Source organism: Martes martes (genome assembly GCF_963455335.1).
Source record: "Martes martes genome assembly, chromosome: 2".
NCBI classification, from domain to species: domain Eukaryota; kingdom Metazoa; phylum Chordata; class Mammalia; order Carnivora; family Mustelidae; genus Martes; species Martes martes.
Window position 1 is genome coordinate 171,129,485 of NC_137889.1, and position 18,828 is coordinate 171,148,312.

The following is an 18,828-nucleotide window of genomic DNA, read 5'->3' on the forward strand; positions in this document are numbered from 1 at the left end:
TAAATTAAAAAAAAAAATTAGATTAGATTACAATTTCAAAGTGTCTATTTTTTATTATTGCTCTTATAATTGTTGGATATATTCATTCATTAGAGAAATATTTATTGATCACCTACTGTCTGCCAGGTACCATGCTAAGTACTAAGGCAACAGTGATTAACAAAAGCTCTGCCAAAGCTTACTTTGTAGTAAGAATAAAGACAGTAAATAAGGGAATAAACATCTAGTATGCTAGGCGATGGTAAGTGCTATGAAGGAGTTGGGGGGATAGGGAACAGGGAGGGACCTAATTTGTATGGAATAGTCTGTGTATATCATTTTAATAATTTAACAATGCAATGACTTCTAGTATGTATTGATTTTTTTTTTTAAGATTTTGTTTATTTATTTGACAGAGAGACAGATCACAAGTAGGCAGAGAAGCAGGCAGAGAGAGAAGGGGAAGCAGGCTCCCTGCTGAGCAGGGAGCCTGACGCGGGGCTCCATCCCAGGACCCTGGGATCATGACCTGAGCTGAAGGTAGAGGCTTAACCCACTGAGCCACCCAGGCACCCGATATGTATTGATCTTGTAAAAATAATTACTGTAAGGAGTACTTCTCATCAGAACTGGCTTAATTTTTGAGCAAAACAATTTTATATTCTTTGGCAAAAGTAGATGAGACAAGAAAAAATGTTACTTAAATATATGCTGAGGGGCGCCTGGGTAGCTCAGTCAGTGAAGCAACCGACTCTTGATTTCTGCTCAGGTCATGATCCTAGGGTCCTGGGATCAAGCCATGTGATGGGCTCTGTGCTCGGTGTGGGTCTGTTTGTCCTTATCCCTCTGCTCCTCCCCATACACGCTCTCTCTCTCCCTCATAAATAAATAAAATCTTTAAAAAATGCTGAATTTCATGACATGAAAGCATTAATTCTTAAGCTTACTACATATTTTTCATAAAGAAAGTATGGCCCAAGAATTGAGTTAAAGTTGGGAAATAATTTTTGTAAACTCTTTCTAACATGGGGGCTATAACAGGCTACTGTATCAATAGATAATTTTTTTTAAGATTATTTATTTATTTATTTGACAGACAGATCACAAGTAGGCAGAGAGGCAGGCAGAGAGAGGAGGAAACGGGCTCCCTGCCGAGCAGAGAGCCTGATGCAGGGCTTGATCCCAGGACCCTGGGATCATGACCTGAGCCGAAAGCAGAGGCTTTAACCCACTGAGCCACCCAGGTGTCCCGTCAATAGATAATTTTTGAACTTTTTGGTCAGAATGAAGATTTTTCACCAAAGTACCCATGCTTAGACAAGCTTAACCTTAGGCAAAACTATTAAATAGAGGTCTAGCTGTAAGCGATTTTGAGAAAATTCTGTCTTTGAAGACTATTTTCCAACTTCACTTGCCTAAATTCTCTCCATTTGTCAGCGTTTTCCCTTATTCAGTTTGACATCTAAAATTTTTGTAGCTGTATTAGACTTTTATTTTTTAATTATTTTATTTAAATATTTTATTATAACTGTTATTTTATCCTCTAAGTTCTAATTTGTTTTTCCTTTGATTGTATTTACTAGAGGGTAAGAGAATACACTGGCAAATTTTTCAAGAGCTGGATCTTTATTAATTCTGTCATTTTATTTCTTAGTTCTTTAGTTTCTCCTCTGATCTTTATTATTTCATGACTCCTTTTTGAGGGCTGATTTGATTTTGATCTTGAGTAGACTGCTTAATGTATGCCTTTCCTTTTAAATAATCAATGCATTTAGAAAGTTATAAATCTTACAACAGAAGAAGCATCCCTCCCCCTAGGACTCTCGAAGCCATCCACTGCACTCAGGTGCCATTCCTTCCTTTTTATCAAAGTCTTCACTGTTTTTTGCTTCAATGCTTCCCTGCAGTCATCAATCTCATCTTCCGGCTGGATCATTCTCATCATTCTGGTGTGTTCCATATTTTTTTAAAAATCAACAAATAAACAAGTCAGCAAATCCATTGCCTTGATCCCTCACCTCTTCCAGCTATAATCCCATTCTGCAGCCTCTGCTCAGATTTTCTGAACAAGTTCTGAACATGTCCTTTCTTACTCCTCTCCTACTCCATTAACTCTTAAACCCACCTGGGTTTGTCCCCACCCCTTTACTGAAACAGCTCCTATCTCATTTGGCAAAATCTTTATGTTGACAATTCCTGTGGACATTTTTCTTTGTAGGTGGTAGTCACCCTCTTATTTGACATCGTGGCCATGCCTTTGGCCATGAAACACCTTTATCCTTTGACTTGCCTGACACCAGACCTTGAGGATTTTCCTCTACTTCATTGGTTATTCCTTTCCAGTCTCCTTTGGCGGCTTCTCCACCATTAGACTTCTGTTAGAGTTTTTTGGAGCTTGGATCTGAGTTCCAGGAACATTTATCCCAGCTATCTGACACCTCCACTTAGGCGTCTCAAAGATACCTGTAACTTAACGTAATGAGAAATGAGCACCAATGCAAAAACTGTAACTAATGAGGAAGTGTGATAAAATGACTGGATACAAGATAAGTGTATTCAATGCTTTCATTATAATAGAAATAACCATGGGGAAATGAATCTAGAAAAAAATTACTTTATTTACTACAGTGACAAAAAAAAGAAAGGAACAGAACTTGATAAAAAAAATTAGTAAGAAAAGCACAGAACCTATAGTCAAAAGATTTTAAAATTTTATTGGTGAACATGAGAGCTGAACGAACTAAACAACATATATGCTTAGATGCAAAGCCTTAATATCATAAAATGCCAATCATTTCAACTCATATGTAGATTTAAGGCAATTCCAATCAGAATCTCAATAGGGTCGGGGCTTTTTGTTGAGGAGAGGATTGGGTAATACTACTTTAAAGTGTATACAAGTGTTAATATCTAAAATTAACTTTAAAAAGTATTTTATTTTTTTAAGATTTACTTATTTATTTTAGGTGGGGAGGGGCAGAGGGAGAGGGAAAGAGAAAATCCCAAGCAGACTCCCTGCTGAGCACGGAGCTCACATGGGGCTCAATCCCAGAACCCTGAGATCATGACCTAAGCTGAAATCAAGTCAGATGCTTAACTGACTGAGCCCCCAGGCGCCCCAGCTGTTTAAAAAAGGATATATATGGAGATAGGAACTTGCTTAAACAAATATTAAACATCTTATGATAGATTATAATTAAAACACTGTACTATTGGCTTAAAAAGACAAACAATAGAACAGTAGACAAATAGAATTAGTACCCCAAAATTGATCTCTGAATATATGAGATGCTACTTAATACCAAAAGCAATACCTCAATTCAGTGGGGAAAGGGTGGTTTACATTAAAATTGTATTAATAGAAGACTCCTATTAGAAGTAAAAAGGGCTCCAACAAATCAAAAAGATGTAGATAACTTAATAGAAAAAAAAATGAGGAAAACTAAGCAAAGACCCTTTCACCAAGAGGATATCCAGATGCCCAGTAAACATGAAAAGTTACCCAACAATATTAATAACCAGAGAAATGTAAAGTAAAAAATCAAATGGGATTCCACCACGCACCTATACAAGCGAGACTAAAATTAAAGACTGACAGTACCGGTGTTGGCTGCATGGGGAGTAACTAGAATTCTCATATGGTTATAGGAGTATAAATCAGTGAGAACAGCCAAAGTTGAACATATGCATACCTTATAATCTAGCAGTTTTGTTTCAGTGTGTGTGTGTGTATATATATATATATATATATATATATATATATATACACACACACACCCCTACATATATGCACATATATACATATACACACAATAGGAATGCATATACATGTACATCCGATAATACAGACAAGAGCATTCACAGAAGCATTACTTGCAAAAGTCTAAAACAAGAAACAACTAAAGTGAGCAATAGAATATACTTTGATGGTTGTATATTTATATAGTGGAATACCATATAGCCATAAAAACCAACTATCAGCTGCTACAGACAACAACACAGATGAATTTCCAAACACTGGTGAGATAAGAATTCTTTATGTAAAATTGAATGACGATGACGATAAGATCCTGATGAATTACCGCAGGGACATCCCTCCATGATGTGGGTCTGTACCATGCACTGCACATTTGTCATTTCTGGGCTCTGCGCACTCAATGCCCATGGCACTCTCTGGTCATCCAGCAACTACAAGTTCTTTCTTCCCCCCACCCACTCGTGACTTCCAGAAGCCATTTGGGGGGGGAGGGGCAGGAGCAGAGGCTCTACCCCTGTTGAGAATCACAAGGCTAGAGGAATGGGACGAGCCTCTCTGGGGGTAGAGGTACCTATGCTAACCTTGAAGGATCAGTAAGATCTTAAACCCAGAGACCTTGGTACACAAATAGCATGTAAAAGCAGGAGTAACATAATGTAGACTCCATCCCAATTGATGAAGCGGCGGGTCCTTGTTGGAAAATAGAAATAAAGTTGGATAGAGTGGAGATGGAATTGTTGATAGGAAGGAGTGTGACAGAGGTGAGCAGACAGGGAGAATGTCATTTTCCCCTTGAATGGCTCCTGCAGACCGCTGCCAAATTAATTTTCTAAAACATTGCCCTGTTCAACGGTCCACTTAATATTGCCTGTGAGTCTTTACACCTTTGCTTTATGCCCAAGGCATTTTATCTTATCATATTCATTCCAGTTTATGTCTTATTACTCTTTAAAATTAATTAGGTATGTCTGGCTGACTGATCAGACTGTTATCCTGCCCCCCCCAACTTTCTTTGTCAATATGCTCACTTCATGCTTTTATTAATATCTTTCTTCCTTTATAAAATATCCTCATTCTTTCTATACATCTTACTATTCTCAGAGACCTTCTTTCTAATGAAACTGGTGCATACCACCCCACACCATCTCCATATCTGTTTTCTCTTTCTTACAGTATTTATGGTTTGTTCTATGATATTGGCCACAAAATTGTAGATGGTTTTTCATGCCTCTTTTTCTTTTTTTCCTCTGAGTAATTTTTATTCTTCTGAAGAGCTGTGTGAAGTTAAGATCTATGTCTCCCAATATTTTTATAAGCCTCCAAAGTAGCCTTTTTTTGGTCCGTTGATGAATAGGCATTGTCTTTCAAGCGAAATAGCATTAGACATTGAACACCCTGAAAACTTCAATTCGGTATTTGTAGATCACAGTATATTAATTTGCAGCTTTATAATGTGTCTTCTATTTAAATTACCAAGTACTTTTTGTTTCAGTAACTCGATTTAATTCTTTTTGAAGGTAGGAACCGAGATGTTATGTGACTGTGTCCCCCTCGAGGCCTGCCTGGGTGTCTGGCTCACAGTGACTACTCAGTATTTTAAATTTTGATTGATTTTTTTAATTCGCTTTATCAATTTGCCTTAACTGTAACTATGTTCAGACCTTTGTTTTGTTTTGCTAACAATAGAGGGCACCATTAAAATACTTGTACACCCAAGAAATAATCCCGTCCCAGTCCTTGGTAGCTTTCTTGAGCCACACTTTCCTCTTTCTAAACGGTGTCATACAAATTCAGAAATTATACTAAATCAAAGCATCCCGATCCTAACTATAGAGCAATACTGGCTTCCAGTTATTTCTTGGAGAAAAGAGTAAGTACTGTCATATTTTGATCCTTTGTAGTTCTCAGACTTTTTCTTTCTCCCTCTTTCTAATCTTTGCCCAAATGAAATCTTACCCCAGATCTTACTGTATTAATTAAATACATTCCTTTCCTGAAGGAAGAAGATAGAAGCGGAGAGCAACGAACAGGAGCCCCACCTTTGTCTCCCTCCCCCTCCTCCTGCCATCTACAGAGCACAGCTTGAAAGTCACTATAACTCATCTGATGAAACATGCTTTAAAAAAAAAAATGATTTTGTGATATCTCCTCTGGGAATTTGGTCTGAAACCAGAAACATTTTCGTTTCCCAGTGATTTTTATGTACAAAGGAAAATGTTCTGGAATAAATTCCTGGTTTCAGCAATGGAAGAGTTAATCCACTAAGCAGCCCCAGACGGAGATATTGCCACGGGATAGTGCTTTCTGTTTCTGTCATTTGTGGTTTAAGAAAAGAGGGTGGTGTTCTGCATTTGAAAGGACTTTAATGAATGCTGTCAGTGTTTGTGAGAGCTAATGGTCAGTATGGGAAAAGAGAGGGGGGAAAGTGGTCGAGCTGCTTCAGGATAGGTGGATGAGAGTTTGCTCTGATTGAACGGAATGTTCCACTGTGTTGCATCGCTATTCATTCTCCTTTGTTCTTTATCATCTGCTCTCTTGGTATAAAAGTTAATGCAGATATATATGTGAACGTGATTTATTGCCTTTCAATCTGTTTGTTGTGTACAGGAGGGCATAGACTTCTCTTGTCTTGGTCGGATGCACAAAATCTGGGTGCAGTGCTTTCTGCCCGTTGCCTAGACGATCACTTGGTTTCTCTGAGGATGTCTGGTTCTCGTAAAGAGTTTGATGTGAAGCAGATTTTGAAAATCAGATGGAGGTGGTTTAGCCATCAAGCATCATCTAATTCTACAGTTGACAGCCAGCAGGGAGAATTTTGGAATCGAGGACAGACTGGCGCAAACGGTGGGAGAAAGTTTTTAGATCCATGTAGCCTTCAGTTGCCTTTGGCTTCAATTGGTTACCGAAGGTCCAGCCAACTGGATTTTCAGAATTCACCTTCTTGGCCAATGGCATCCACCTCTGAAGTCCCTGCGTTTGAGTTTACAGCAGAAGATTGTGGCGGTGCCCATTGGCTGGATAGACCAGAAGTGGATGATGGCACTAGTGAAGAAGAAAATGAATCTGATTCCAGTTCGTGCAGGTTGATTATTTTCTTACTGTTAGAAATGGGGTGTGGGGGCATATGCTCTATAGTGTTAATAATTCAATATATATGTATGTGTGTGTATATATATGTATACCTCTACATGCATACCCACATATAACATCAGGGTATGCATATATGGTACTTTTGCTAGGGTTTTACTAAAATGTTCTAGTATTAATTTTAATTCTGTAAAATTATGAAGATAGCAAGTTGCAATCATTCTGAAATATCTTGTGTTCCATATATAGATGTGGCTCTGCCTCGAAAATAATATATAGTAGCAATTTTATGCATCATTGCCTTGCAGTTTGCTTCATTCATTTACCTTCTGTAGTCATAGCAAAACTATAGAAGAGATGACATTTTACTTTGCCACACATTACGGAGTCATTTTTTAATTTTAATGAAAATGAAAGGTTTTACAAGGAGATGCACATTGTAGTTGTCAGTCATTTTTTTACACCACTGTAGTTAAAATAGTATTTTTTCTTACGGTTGTCTCTCTTTGTCCTGAATGTTGCAGCTCTCCAGACTAACACAGGAAATACAGTAGCATGTCTCTTTCTGAGATGACAGCTACTAATTCCTGTTACCTTCACTTCACTGAAAATTGTGCTATTTAGGGAAGTGAAGGACATTCCTTCAAGAGAATATCAGGGAACACAGAGGGGCTAGATGTGGTCAGCTGCTGAAAGCAGGGAGAGAAGAAGGGAGAGTGAGTTTGAGGAGAGAACATAAAGAAAAAATTGGTTGATTTCTCAATGACTTTATCCATCTTCCCCCTTGGAACCCGGCTTTATCTTTGAAATGAATTTTCTTCTCAATCAGTTTAAACTACTATAGCATATTATGTAACAAGTCACAGCATGAAAATCATCTTTCTGGTTCTTCTTCATACAAAGATATTTCTCAATATTTAAAGGCTATTGTTTGTCCAATTTGATTACTGGGTTCTTTTTTAAAAATTTCTTGGCAGGTTTTGATAACACTTGTAATTTGTATGTTGGTTCTTAATTATAGGTATCATAAGAGATGAAGACAAAATGAGTTCATAGATTCAAGTATCTCTTACTTGGGGATATTTATTGCCTTCTCCTTTTCTAACCTTCAGAACATGGAATTCTGAACTATGGTGTTGGAATAATAGTACATATAGACCAGTCGCCTATAATCATTTGTATAATGGAGAGAGGGGCATATCTTTACATAGGTAACTAACTAGTGTATTTAATTTTAAATATTTTAAATTAGTTTGTGACTTGGCATTAAGTGAATAAGAACCACAAATAATTTTAATATGGAGATCAGTTGAGTAAGCATGGTTTCATTACTTTGTATTTTCTTTGGAGACTTGTTGCCATAAAGAGAATAATAATGTATACAGTAAAAGGGTCAGGGTTTATCATTTTTATGGAAATCCAAAAAGTAATCATCTTCCCATTTGAAAATCAATGCAATAAATCAGGACTATTATAACAAAATCAGAAAAACAAAACATTCATTTATCATCATAAGTTATAAAAATCTTAATATGTATCTACTACCTGGAGAGATCAAACATATGTGAGTATAAAATCTATATACAATGTATAAAGTTGGAAAGGTTATACACACATTGGTTGCTATAATTTACTTCCTATGGCAAAGGTAATATGCATAGCTAATGATTATTGAAATCAAGTTAATGTATTCTTTTGTATACATATCAAAATATCATCTTAGTGGGATATTTATTATGAAAGAAAAAGACGGTCCTTTTCTTTTTTAAGTGAGAGATTGCTGTATGTGTCTTCAAGAACATAAAATTGACATTCTTACTTATAGGAGATATAAAAGTAAGACAATGATCTTTTTTAAAAATCTAAATGTAGTTGTTTTTAAAATGCTAATCAAAAAGCTTGAGAAAGTAAATAATAAGATGGGGGTAAATAGTTTACATCCATAGTGACCAAACTATTCCTAAAATAATATTTCAAAAATGAAATGGACTTTTAAAAAGTCTCTGATTTTTAGATAGAAAAGGGAAAATGTGTCAAGGCAATTTACTATTTGCAAAGGTTTGAAATTTCTATCCTAACATCTTATTGCAAAAAAGCAAAAACAACCATTCTAGATTTAGAAATGTCATTTGTGTGTACCATACTACTCCTCTGTTTTTTTCTAGATTAAATATATCTGATTCTCGCATCTTCCTTCAGCTGAATATTTGATCTTTGTCATAAGGATACATTTATTTGCCCTTAGCTTTTTTTTTTTAAAGACTTTATGTATTTATTTGACAGAGAGAGAGATCGCAAGTAGGCAGAGAGGCAGGCAGAGAGAGAGGAGGAAAAAGGCTCCCTGCTGAGCGGAGAGCCCTAGGGCTTGGTCCCAGGACTCCAGGATCATGACCACAGCCGAAGGCAGAGGCTCAACCCACTGAGCCACCCAAGCGCCCCTGCCCCTAGCTTTTTGATTAAGTGAGCAGTCTCCTTAGGTGGTGGCCCTTCTACTGTAAACAAATCAGAAGCTGTCACTGTTAATGTCAAAAGAAGCCACACTGACATTCATCAAATTTTTGTATATGACTTGGGAACAAGTTTTTTTCTTTTTCTTACATAGTATTTACAAAAGATAAAACACAGTAAACATTTGAGTATGTTATAGATTGGTATCTTAAAATATTTAAGACAACAGAAATATACCTGATATATGGACAATTTCTTATGTAAGCACTCATAATAGTTAACATAGGTAGATCTCAGAACTTAGACTGAAATTTTGAATTATTAGAAAAAAGGGAAAACAGCTGAGTGGTTTTACCTGCACAAAATCCTAGCACCCACAGTGGGTCTGCACAATTTCAGACAGAAGTTAAAGGCATCGTATGTTGCTTATATGTTTGATTAGTTGCATTCTAACTAGAAGACATGTCAACCTCAGCCTGTGGACTTCTGCTAATTTCTCTTGCCACACATCTAAGTGATTTAGAAGTGTTCATCATGGGGCGCCTGGGTGGCTCGGTGGGTTAAAGCCTCTGCCTTCGGCTCAGGTCATGATCTCAGGGTCCTGGGATCGAGCCCCACAGCGGACCCTCTGCTCACCAGGGAGTCTGCTTCCTCCTCTCTCTCTGCCTCTCTGCCTACTTGTGATCTCTCTCTCTGTCAAATAAATAAAATCTTAAAAAAAATAAATAAAAGTGTTCATTATTTGGGGGCACTTGGGTGGCTCAGTCAGTTGAGCATCCAGCTCTTGATTTTGGCTCAGGTCATGATCTCAGGGTTGGGAGATCGAGCCCCACATTGGGTTCTATAATGAGCATGAAGTCTGCTTGGGATTCTCTCTCTCCTCCCTCTGTCCCGCCCTGCTCATGCTCTCTCTAAATAAATAAAATCTTTAATAAAAGTTTTCCCATTTTAGCTTTGATCTTAGGTCTGTAGCCTAGCCAACATTTTCTTGATGGGAATCATCTAAGTCATTACCTTGATGTTGAAATACAACACTTATTTTTCACACTGTGAGGAATTTTAGGCCCTAAGTCAGGGTTGCCAGTGTGCAGTAGTTACTAAGACCATAATTCAGGTTGAATTCTTTTTTTTTTTTTTTTAAGATTTTATTTATTTATTTGACAGAGACACAGCAAGAGAGGGAACACAAGCAGGGGGAGTGGGAGAGGGAGAAGCAGGCTTCCCGCTGAGCAGAGAGTCTGATGCCGGGCTTGATCTCAGGACCCTGGGATCATGACCCAAGCAGCAGAAGGCAGATGCTTGATGAGTGAGCCACCCAGGTGCCCCATTCAGGATGAATTCTTATGAAGGCCAGCGGAGTTTCCATTATGACTCACCATGTGACCATAGATGGTACGAACACAGTTTACATTTCACTAGACTTGCCAGCTTTGAAATTTGAAATTCTGTAATTCTTTTTTTTTTTTAAGATTTTGTTTATTTATTTGACAGACAGATCACAGGTAGGCAGAGAGGCAGGCAGAGAGAGAGGGGGAAGCAGGCTTCCTGCTGAGCAGAGAGCCCGATGTGGGGCTCGATCCCAGGACCCTAAGATCATGACCTGAGCCGAAGGCAGAGGCTTTAACCACTGAGGCACCCAGGCGCCCATTCTTGACCTATTGAGGGAAATTTCATTATTTCAAGTTTTGTTCACAAATTTAGAGTTTAATATTTTATATGTCAGATTTGTATGTCATATTTTAGTCAATATGTATAAAATATTACTGTACTTTATAAATATCCAAAAATGGTAACAGCTAATACTAGCTGGTGCTTAGTATCTGTTTTAAGCTTTTTAGTTTGAATTCATTTAGTCTACACAACAAATTTCTGAGGTAGCCACTGTTCTTGTTCTAATTTTATAGATGAGCCAATGAGGCACAGAAAGGCTAAGTAATTTATTCAAGGTTAGTAAGTGAAATAACACTGCATTTTAAAAAATAAACCTTGTATTTTTACAACTGTTTTAGATTTATAGGAAAATTGAAAAATAGTATAGTGAATTCCTTTATACCCCAAACCCAGTTTCTCCTATTTTTAATATATTAGTATGATATATGTGTTACTATTAATAAAACAATATTGATACATTATTATTAACTAAAGTCCATACTTTATTCAGATTTTCTGAATTTCTGCCTAATGTCCTTTTTCTTTCTTTCTTAATTTTTTAAAAGATTTTATTAATTTACTTGACAGAGACACAGCAAGAGAGGGAACAGAAGTAGGGGGATTGAGAGAGGGAGAAGCAGGCTTCCCACCGAATAGGTATGTGGGCTGAATTCTAGGACCCTGGGATCATGATCTGAGCTGAAGGCAGACGCTTAAGGACTGAGCCACCCAGGCGCCCCTAATGCCCTTTCTTTGTTGTAGGATCCCGTCCAGAACACCATGTTACATTTAATTATCATGTCTCCTGAGGCTCGTGTGGGCTGTGACAGTTTCTCAGACTTCCCTTGTTTGTGATGACCTTGGCAGTTCGGGGAGTAGGGTCAGATGTTTTGTAGAATGTCTTACTCAGCTGAGATTCATCTGATGTTTTCCTCATGATTAGGCTGGGGTTAAGACCACAAAGGTAAAGTGCATTTTCATCACATCGTATCAAGGCTCTGTACTATCAACCTGAATTATCACTATTGATATTGACCCCATTGGTCACTTGGAAGTAGCCGCATTTTGAGCCCAAACAATTAAGATGTAGATTCCGTGCTCACAGCCCAGTCTGCGTGTGACTATTTCAGCTGTCCGTGACTCTTTCATCACCAAGTTCAACTTGGGTTAACCTAATAGTTAATGATTCATTCTAACCACTTTGACTTTCTCTCCTCAGCTGATTTTCTTAGCCTTGTTCTTGAAAATGCCAACCCTGGCCGGTTTACAGGTATAGCCTCTTACCAGGGCCACAACGCTTCACCCACAGTCATCTATCTGACCTGTGTTAATCGGTTCCTTGTTCCTCTGTTTCAACTACAGATGCAGACACTCTTCTTTGACTCCTCTTGAAGGCACTGAGGTCCTCCTCTTCTCCCAACGAGGAGTTATCTTTGCCTTTTCTCAAGTCCTACCTCCTTTCTCTTGCCCCTCGTTACGTTGTCTATACATCTCCTGGTTTAAACTAGTGTATTAATTCTGGTGCAGTCTGAAATTAAATCCTCAACATTTCCACAAATTCTGTTTTCGGAGATGGCAGAGAAATTCAACTGTACCGTACTTGCATCTGGGAGGATCTATTTCGTCCTCCCTGACATGTATATGCCCAAATCACAGCATGAATTCCTTTGACATAAACAATGGAACTTCTTCCCACGTGACACTTTGTGCATGCACGTGCAGGTGTGTGCGTGAATGTGTGTGCACGTGTGAGTGTTAAGATTTCTGTGCAGAGTTCAAGGAGCTCATAAACCCTCTGTCTGCTGTACCGTTCTGCCTTCTGGGCTTTAAGCAACTGAAATTGACTGGCTGATTGAAACAGAATAGGCGTGTATGGGAATCCTGTTAGTTCTCAGAATTGCCGGGAAAGCTGCAGAATCAGCCTAGGGCAAAGGGTAGGCACTTCAGTTGCACAACTGGCCTTTACAACTCCAGGTTTGCAAGGCAGACGAACCTGCCTTTATGCCATTTACTGCTTCTATTTCATTTTCATCCATTTGGAACTAGAATGTGAGGCTCTGTATTCTTAATATTAGATATATTAGGCATGAAAACAATCAACACACACACCCCCATGTGCACATAGCCATAGAATTTGGTCATTTAACTTTAGGGAGCCGATCAGTAAGGAATAGGCTAAGATGATATAGTAAGAGATTCCGAAATACAGTGGCTCAAATAAAATAGAAGTTTATTTCTCTGTCTCCTAACAGATGGAAGGTGGCTCAGGGCAGAGAGGTAGCGCCGCTTCTCAAGTTCACTCAGTGACCCAGATTTCTTCCATACCGTTTCTCCATCCTGTAGGGTATTATCTCTTTTTTTATGTTCAAAGCCAGCTTACTCATCTCCCCCTCTGCATTCTAGCCCACGGGAGGGACCCGCAAAAGAAAAGGGAGGACATTAAGCCAACAGCACAAGTTGGGTGTATCATTTCTGCTGATAACACCATTCTGTTGTTGCAGACCGAGACAGATGGCCACAACTAGTTGGAGGGAGGCTCCGAACTGTTATCTTTCTCTGGGTGTAGCCATGTGTCCAGCAAAACTCCTTACTGCAGTAGACGGAAAGAATGATTTAGGAGTTAGAATCAACAGGTGCAAAGGTGAAGACGGCTGAACAGAATTCTTCATATCGAATTTTTTAATTAGCTTTTTTCCCACATTATGTAATATTTTTACCATAGAGACATTGGAAAATCGAGATAAGTAAAAAGAGAAATATAAAAAATCACTAATTATGCTCCCACCCCAAAATAACAGCCATTAACAATTTGGGGAAGTGCCCTTTCAGTATATTTTCTATACATGTGTAAAAAAATATGTATTTTGAGAGTGAAAATATGAACCTTCCTGTAGATACTATTTTGTAAACCACTTTTTTTTTTTTTTAAGATTTTATTTATTTCTTTGACAGAGAGAGAGAGACAGCGAGAGAGGGAACTCAAGCCAGGGGAAAGGGAGGAGAAGCAGACTTCCCGCTGAGGAAGGAGCCCGATGTGGGGCTCTGTCCCAGGACCCTGGGATCATGACCCGAGCTGAAGGCAGATGCTTAATGATTGAGCCACCCTAGCATCCTGTAAACCACTTTTTTGCTCTAATATAAATACTAAAATTAGGACTCGTTTTGTTACAAAAGACAGGAGCCCAACTCAGACTTAAGCAAAAACTAGAATTTTTTTGGTTTGTATAAATAAATAAAACACCCAAGGATAGAACTTAGCTTTATTCATGGCTGAAACCAGATACTCAAACAACACCAGAAATTGATCATTCTCCCTATCTAGATTCTGTTTTCCTTTGTGATGGGATTTTCTCAGGCAGGTTCTCAGTGTGGTAGCAAAAGCCACTTAGGTTTACTTTTTATCAGCTTAGCAACCCCAATGGAAAGAGAGTGACTCTTCCAGGATTGCCTACCACATCTTGAAATTGACTCTGACTGGCCTTGTTTGCATCATGGGTTCACTCAAACCAATCAGAATTGCCCAGAGATAGGATAACTTTTACGAGCTTGTCCATTTTTGCCTGGGGGAAGATTCATCTCTGCCCATACCATGTGGACTGAGCTGGGGAATGTGTGGTTTCCCAAAGGGTAGAAATGGGTCTGGATAGGCAAAAACAGTGTCCACTAAAACAGTTTTCCATGTCATTAACTGTTCTATCTTTTTAGACGGCTGCATCACCCAACCTCCCCCCCGCCCCATGCACAGAAAAACCTTCTGTTTAACCAATGTTCTTTTTCCTTTTGGAATTTAGATTATTTCCAATATTTACCTGTTAGAAACAATCTGCAATAAACCCTCATGTGGTAAGGTCTATATACTACAGATGATTGTTCCCTTTGGATAAAGTCCCAAGGATGTGCGCATTTTTAGGGTGTTTGATTTGTATTCTCAAAGTCACTTTAGGAACATTACTATTATTTTAATTCTCAGCACCATTGTTTGAAAGTGTCAGCTGGCCCTTCCCATTCATACTGGTTATTATTTAATAAAATCTGATTCTTATAAACATTTAATTGTCCTCACTGTAGATATTCTGGTCAAGGTGCCAGGAAAAAAGCCTTTAAATTCTGAAATCAAAAATCTATGTCTTGAGAAGGGAGGAGGTGAAGGTATTCTTTTTCCTTTCTTCTTGTCATTTCTCCTTATATACCTGAGTTGTCCCCCCTTTAAAGGAGACACCCCGAATCTTCTTCCTCACCCATTTAATTCCAAGGTACATTTCAGATCTCACCTGCTACTTGTCGCCTTTCCAAACAAAGTTCATATTGATCTTCCCCTTCTCTGTATTCCAATAGCAATTACTCTCCAGTTGGGGATGTACATAGTGATCAGCTGGAGAGATGGTAAAAATAGAGTTTCTATTTACATTTTGTCTTACGCTTTTTTATTGCGAGGTAGTTGGCACGCCATGTTAGTTTCAGGTATACAACTGCGATCATTTACATACATTATGAAGTAATCACCATGATAAATCTCGCTACCATCTGTCACCGAACAAAGTTGTTACCGTATTATAGACTATATTCCTTTATCTTATCGTTTCAAGCTCTATTTTTTTCTATGCTTTAGAATATAAATAATAACTCTACGATGGTGTCTGTATGTCCTTTATAAATTAGTAAATATCCATGCATTTGGGCACATCCTTAAAAAGATACCAGAAAGGATATGCATAAAAAAGATTTAGAGACTGCTAGCCTATACCGAGCAATTTGCATTCTTATTTTACATTTGTGGTTTTGAATATTTGTAGAGGATGCAAAAAGATTCATGATCCAGTAACTCGCACTTTCGCAAAAGCATGAATTGTGAAGGCCAGAAGCTCTGAGGCAGGTAGCTGGGAGTAAATCACTTACGGAGGGAGCCAGCCACACAGACCGGTTAGCCTTTCAATGCAGCTTTGTTTTTGCCGCAAATCTACATACAGTGTAATTCTTAGGAAGTGATTTTTAGAACTTATTTTGAAAAATCACTCCATGAAGAAAGCCTAATGCAAATTCTGATGACAAAAGGGAAAAATCTAAGTGGTTTTTACCACTTAGTGGTACCAGTGGTCCTGGAACGTATTTTGTACGTGCATTTGCGAGTGTGCACATGTGTGAAGTCTGAGGAATTGCAGGGGTGGAGCAGTGTTGCTATTTAATTTTTTTTTTCCAGTTCATGAAACTTGACTCTTTACATTCCTTCCTTGAAGGATCCTCTCTTTCTTTGCGTCCCCCGGTTTCTAACAACTGGGGTAATACTGCGTTAGGAGTTATTCTGTAAATAGTTGATGACTTGATTCTGTTTGATACTTGGCTCTTTTCTATGTTTAGGCGTTTTTCTGACTTACAAGTTCATTGCCTACTGCTGAGGAACAGTGGGCTAAAAATTAAATGTCTCTTTGTAGACCAGAAATAGCCAGCCATGCGTAGTTCTCTACAGCGAACATCTGTTATGAATAGTTTTAATGATTTACCATCCTAGTTACATCATATAAATAAAATGAAGCAGAGATGTTATAGATCCTCTGTTATCATGTAAAAGATCGAGTAGGATCTCTGGGAAATATATATTAAATGTTCTGTATATGGCCTATTCCCAAATATCTCTATTATGGGTTTTGAGTCTACCAAGTTTACTAAAGACCATTTTAATTAGGAAATAAGAGATTCAGTTATAAATTGATAATGCTGGGAATTGTTTTTTTAAAAGACAGCCGACCAGCTAGCCAAACAACATTATATAAAGACAAGAGACAGGCCTTTCCATTTGCCATTTAAACCAGAGGTTCTATTAACAGTAGCTTACCTTGATTCTGTACTTCTTCTGTGCTAGGGCTATCCATTCATCATTTCATTTAATGGTCTCCCATGAGGGATCCTTTAAAGAAAATACTGTGTATTACTTATTCCTGTTTTGCTATTGAAAAAGTTAATAGAACTTTCTGCACTGACGGAAATGTCCTATATCTACACCATTCTTTTTTTTTTTAAGTTTTTTTATTTTAAGATTTTATTTATTTATTTGACGGAGAGAGATACAGTGAGAGTAAGAACACGAGCAGGGGGAGTGGGAGAGGGAGAAGCAGGCCTCCCACCAAGCAGGGAGCCCGATGTGGGTCTCTGTCTCAGGACCCTGGGATCATGATCTGAGCCTAAGGCAGATGCTTAATGACTGAGCCACCCAGGCACCCATGCACCATTCATTTTGGCAGCCATTATCCCCCTGAAGTTATTGACTTTTTGAAATATGACCATTCTAACTAAAGAACTGAATTTTTCATTTAATCGTAATTAAACTAAAATAGCACCATGAGGCTAGTGGCTATTGTATTGGACAGCACAGCTCTAGAATTTTCCTAAAATGGTCTTGATCACTACACCGTACCTCTCCAATTCAGCTTTCCAAACCAAAGTACATAATAGGAAAAGAAATAATTAGAAAATATTAGCATTGTAAAGGAGTCATAGTATTAAAAAGCATTCCAATTAGGGATAGAGATGTGATCTCTGTCCCATGGAAACCGAAAAGATTCTTGCTCTCTTATACCCAGCAAAGGGGCAGCCACACAGCAGGAGACGTTTGTCTAGAATTTTTTTTTTTAAGATTTTATTTATTTATTTGACACAGATCACACATAGGTGGAGAGGCAGGCAGAGAGAGAGAGAGAGGGGGGAAGCAGGCTCCCCGCCGAGCAGAGAGCCTGATGTGGGGCTCGATCCCAGAACCCTGGGATCATGACCTGAGCCGAAGGCAGAGACTTTAACCCACTAAGCCACCCAGGTGCCCCTACAATTCTTTATTCTGTGATATTTTCTTTCTGTGAAATTACCCTCACTCATATTGTAGCATCCTTCTCCTTTCATACCCTTAGTCCTTGAGCTCACTGATTCCCTGAGGGTCAAGGGAGGCAAGAATTCCCATTTCTGTCTGTGAGTGGTTTGGCGAACACTCTGGATGCTTCCTGATCCTGGCTTTGTAACCGGCTGGCTGTGTGTCTCCGATTACTCTGTTTGGGCCTCGGATTTTCTCATACCAAAATAAGGGAATTGAATTAAATACATAGGTTCCTCCTAGATGTAAAAATTCCATATATAATTCTACTAATGGCCAAGATCCTCTAACTGTGTGGAGATACAGTAATTTTTTTAGTAAGTTCTTGTATTATTAAAATTATGTATGTAAACCCCCAAATTTCTTAAAAGCAAAACAAGAAACGCTAGAAGGCTGTGCAGCTCTTCAAGTCTTTTGAGTAGCTCTGTTTTCTCTTTCATGCTCCTTTTGTGAATGGGTGACTTCACTTTTCCATTGGATACAAATCAGAAACCTGCATTCCTTAAGATCCTTCATTTGTAGCAGTGGGTGGAAGTGATTTCTATACCCAGCAATCTCAGTAAATTAATTGTCCCATTGAAATAACATGTTTATTTAACATGTGATGGCAGTGGAAGCCTTGAAAGCAAATAACAAAATTTGAAATGCTAATTTAGATATATGTTATTGTTTGTTAATATGTATACACATACATGATTCTCATGATTCTTTATGCTCATTTTAAAAATAACAAATATTCTATTAAGTTCAGCTAGTTCATTTAAAATATTTTAGGCAAAGAAATTCAGTTGACCCATATTTGAAGTCTCTATTATGTAAAACTATGTTTTGAACCTGTACGTTCATCACATGCTGATTTGTATAATCTCTCTGTGTCTCCCTGAAGTGCACACCACACTGCTCTTTAGCCTGTGATGTGGGTTCGAAACACCTTTCGAAAAAATGTGAAGTTCCAGTCCTACCTCAGACCTAGTCAATCAGTCTTAGAGAATGAGGCTCTGAATGCAGATGCTGAAAGGCTCCCCAGGCTATTCTTATGCATTCCAGAAGT

General features: G+C 38.2%; 1 protein-coding gene across 4 annotated transcripts in view; it reads left to right on the forward strand.

Annotated features, from left to right (window-relative positions):
• KLHL5 (kelch like family member 5) overlaps positions 1 to 18,828 on the forward strand; it is a gene marked incomplete at its 5' end in the record, with an annotated part of 90,582 nt that overhangs the window by 13,435 nt on the left and 58,319 nt on the right. For 2 of the 4 annotated variants that reach the window (XR_013966416.1, XM_080796733.1), the window contains 2 exons: positions 6,439 to 6,818; positions 7,936 to 8,034. The exons of 1 other annotated variant lie outside the window; for it this stretch is intronic. Coding sequence is in view for 2 of the 3 variants with exons in the window: in XM_080796733.1 (XP_080652859.1) it covers positions 6,439 to 6,818; positions 7,936 to 8,034 (479 nt within the window). Of the gene's footprint in view, positions 1 to 5,936; positions 6,819 to 7,935; positions 8,035 to 18,828 lie in introns of those variants that run through there. One more of the 4 variants, XM_080796734.1, reaches the window with a different exon arrangement.